The sequence below is a fragment of the Sinocyclocheilus rhinocerous genome, unplaced genomic scaffold, assembly GCF_001515625.1.
Source record: "Sinocyclocheilus rhinocerous isolate Xijiao unplaced genomic scaffold, SAMN03320098_v1.1 scaffold377, whole genome shotgun sequence".
NCBI classification, from domain to species: domain Eukaryota; kingdom Metazoa; phylum Chordata; class Actinopteri; order Cypriniformes; family Cyprinidae; genus Sinocyclocheilus; species Sinocyclocheilus rhinocerous.
Window position 1 is genome coordinate 1,073,472 of NW_015633195.1, and position 3,725 is coordinate 1,077,196.

A 3,725-nucleotide genomic window follows, 5' to 3' on the forward strand; every position below is an offset into this window, starting at 1 on the left:
TCCTACCCCATCCTGTGCCCTCAGGTCAGATTAAAAAACAAAAGGCACAAGTCACACGCTAAAATGAGGTTTGGGGCAACACAGCTAATGTGCTGAAGCGGGTGTGATATCTGTGCTACCCCCCCTTCGAGATGCCAAACCCGCCGATAATACGCTGTCACTTTGAACTTACTGTCATCTGCGCAGTGCTTCACTTCAGGTGTGTCCCAATGAGGCCATTACCTCAAAATAATTTTTTCAATGTAAAATTTGTTTTTTAGACATTAGAATTGTTGTTTTTGTGTTATGGATCAGAATTCTGCCTTTAAAGGTGGGGTAAGCGATTTCTGGTAGCCAATGTTGACATTTGAAATCACCAAAACAAACACGCCCCTACCGCAAAAGAGTCTCGCCCCTATTTTGATAGCTCCGCCCCACACATATGTACGCAACCCAGGCAACGACTGTTGTTCCGCAGACGTTTTCCTCTTTTGTTTTTTATCCGCCATCTCTATCTTTCTGTCGCTCAGCTCGGCTAATGTCCGTCCTGTTTACTGAACGCTCTCTCCTCCACATCATGAGTAGACACGCCCCTTACTGCTGATTGGCTACAAGTTTGTTTTGCTATTCGGCCCGAATCCGTTTTCTAAAGCGTTTTTGAAAAATCGCTTACCCCACCTTTAAAGTATATTTCAAGTTAAATGCAGCTTAAAATTTATTGACCGCATATGTGTGTGTAATTTCAATTTCAAATAAATGCTGTATTTTTTAAACCTTCTATTCATCAAAGAATCCTGAAAAAAAAATATGTTGTGGTTTCCACAAAAATATTAGGTAGCACAGCCGTTTTCAAAATGGATAATAATAAGAAATATTTCTTAAGTACCAAATCAGCATATTAGAATGATTTTTGAAGAATCATGTGACACTGAAGACTGGAGTAATGATGCTGAAAATTCAGCTATACCATTACAGGAATAAATTACATTTTAAGATATTTTAAGATTAAAATAAGAAAACCGTCATTTTAAATTGTAGTATTATTTCAGAATATTGCTGTTTTTGCAGTCATTTTGATCAAATAAATGCAGCCTTGGTGAGCTCAAGAGAACTTTCATAAACCTCTTTTAAAAAAATCGCTCAAACTTTTGAACAGTACTACATACATTTTTAGCAATTTAAGTTGTGCAAATTAACATTATATATGAACAATAGTATAATTATTATTAAAGATTTATCTGTGATGTAAATGCTGTACAAATTGTTAGTCATTATTTCATGATATGCCTTCACTAATGTTAAAATAATCAAACCTTATTGTAGCGTGTTATCTGTGAGTGGCATGCTGGCAATTACCACAGAAAATTATTTTAATTATTCCTCAGTTTCTCAAAAAGGACTTTTACTGAACTTTTTTTTCATTATTGTGGCAATAATGAGTAGGCTTTTTTGATTTGGACCAGTAAGTAACCACCCACAACACCTTAGCAACCATGAAATATGGAACGGTCCAAGAAACCTCATTTCATGCAGAGTTTTGACTTCTTTTTTTTTTTTCAGTGTATTTTGCATATATTCTTTGTATTCCATCAGCTTTGTAATACTGGCCAATGTCTTGACTGCTTTAACAGAAATTACACGATACATTATGTTAGCTTTATTCTCCAACCCTGTGACCTTCCAGTCCAGCTGCTTTCAGCTCCTTGTTTTAATTACAAACCCGCAGAGCTGGAGGGGTCTTCGGAGCAGAGAATAGGCCTTAATCAGAGCCCTGTCACCAGGCTGCAGTTAAGCCCCTGTCCTGAGCACTGGCCGTGCGATGTGTGGACACCCAGGTGTGAGCAAAGGCCCCGTGTAACAGGAGAACACTCTACTATTAGCTCACGACAATACAGCCATCGTCTCCCGCACTCCTTTTCTCTCTCAGCGCAGGATCACAAGCCGCTTACAGAAGTGCTCGTCACTCCTCATCGGCTGGGAAAATCCCCGAACCGAGATGTGGATGATGGTCGTGTCGTCACAAATAATGTCAGTTAGTTTGCTGTTAAAAGTGTGGCCAGTGATTGCAGTGCTCTTGGATAATGAAGTCGGGCTTCTCTCATGGAGATTATTAGTGGCTGATGAGTTCTCACCCCATTGCTATTGTGTTTGGTTTGGATCGGTCCATTTGCGATAACAAACAGCAGCTATCTCAAAGGGAAACAGGACACGTACCTCACACGGGGACATTATCGCATTACGCCGTTAACCAATGACATCAGATGGCTAGACCCCACACATCGCTTAGTTAGGAGGAATGGCCAGACTTAACCCGGACACCTCATGAACTGTTTTTTTTTTTAAATGGAGTACAATCTTGATATTGCAGTAATTGCCGTTCATGCCAAGAATGAAACTATAATGATAACTATATTAGCGTCCACACCAACGCACTGTAACATTCAGTTTGTTATAAACTCTTGCTGCAGTTCTGTCGTCTGCCACTTGAAATGCTTGAGCTCTTCAAAGAAAGATTGATTCTGATTGGCTGTCATTGTTTCTATCATTCATCAGTTGGAAAAAAGTAATTGTGAATGTGATTCCAACTGTATCATTCATCTATGCCATTACATTCCAGTTTTGGTGTGGACTTTGCTACTCTATGGAAACTTGTTTTCACCGTGAGATAAAAAAACTTAATTTTGGCTTTTTATCTCTCAATGCAGACTTTTTTTTCCTCAGAATTGTGAGATATAAACTCAAAATTGCAAGATTCAAGCTGAAATAAGTCTGAATTGTGAGATAACTCGTAATTCTGAGAATAAAGTTGGAATTGTGAGATATAAACTCACATTTGCAAGAAAAGAAATCAATTATTTTCAAATTCCGTGATGGAAACAAAGTCAGAATTGCGAGACGTAAACTCAAAATTCAAAGAAAAAAGTCAGAACTGTGAGATAAAAACACTGAATTGTGAGAAAAAGGTTCTGAGTTTACATCTTGCATTTTTGACACTTTTTGACTTTTCTCAGAATTGCAAATAACAGAAGTCTGAATAGATAAAAAGTCACAATTACCTTTTTAATGTTTTTATCCCATAGCGGAAACAGGCTTCCATACTATTCTTTTAAATTTAGAACAATTTTTTTAATTATATCATCATCCTTGGTGTAAACGGGTCTTAAAATTAGCACTTTTTTTTTATTCCTTAAGCATTGAAAAACCTCAAGTTTGCTTTTTTTTTTTTCTTCGTCTCTTCCCAGATAACGCAGTTAGACCCGGCATGGAGTCTTGTGGAGGCTAAACTCTTCCCTCAGGAGACCCTGTTCCTGGAGGCCAAAGAGTAGGACTGATCCGAGATGTCCCGAGGCGAACAAGAAGAATAAGCAAAGAACTTTTAGCATGATGTCCACAGCGACCAGACACACACCCACACACACACAAGCCTTCACACATTATCACACAGTGCGTTGTATATGAATGCTGAGTGTACATTTTATGCACACGGAGGCCTTCACAAGCACATGGATAAATGATCACTCTCCTCACATAACTGCAGTGTAATGTTCTTTTTCCACCCAAAATGTAAGGTAACTGAAAAGAATAAAAAAAATAACATGCAGATGTGTGGAAGTCTAAAACAGCCAGCCTCACAGACAAGGACTTCTCACTACGGCTGCTTTTTAGACATGTTTTGTGTTGAAATGAGACAAAAAAAAAAAAAAAAAAAAAAAAAAAAAAAAAAAAAAAAAAAAAAAACAACAAAA

General features: G+C 37.9%; 1 protein-coding gene across 2 annotated transcripts in view; it reads left to right on the plus strand.

Annotated features, from left to right (window-relative positions):
* LOC107743872 (FAS-associated factor 1-like) overlaps positions 1–3,678 on the plus strand; it is a 102,192-nt gene extending 98,514 nt beyond the window's left edge. For both annotated transcript variants that reach the window (XM_016557324.1, XM_016557325.1), the window contains exon 19: positions 3,222–3,678. In XM_016557324.1, coding sequence (XP_016412810.1) covers positions 3,222–3,305 — 84 coding nt within the window. In that variant the 3' untranslated portion in view covers positions 3,306–3,678. The remainder of the gene's footprint in view (positions 1–3,221) is intronic.
* The last annotated feature ends 47 nt before the right edge of the window (positions 3,679–3,725 follow it).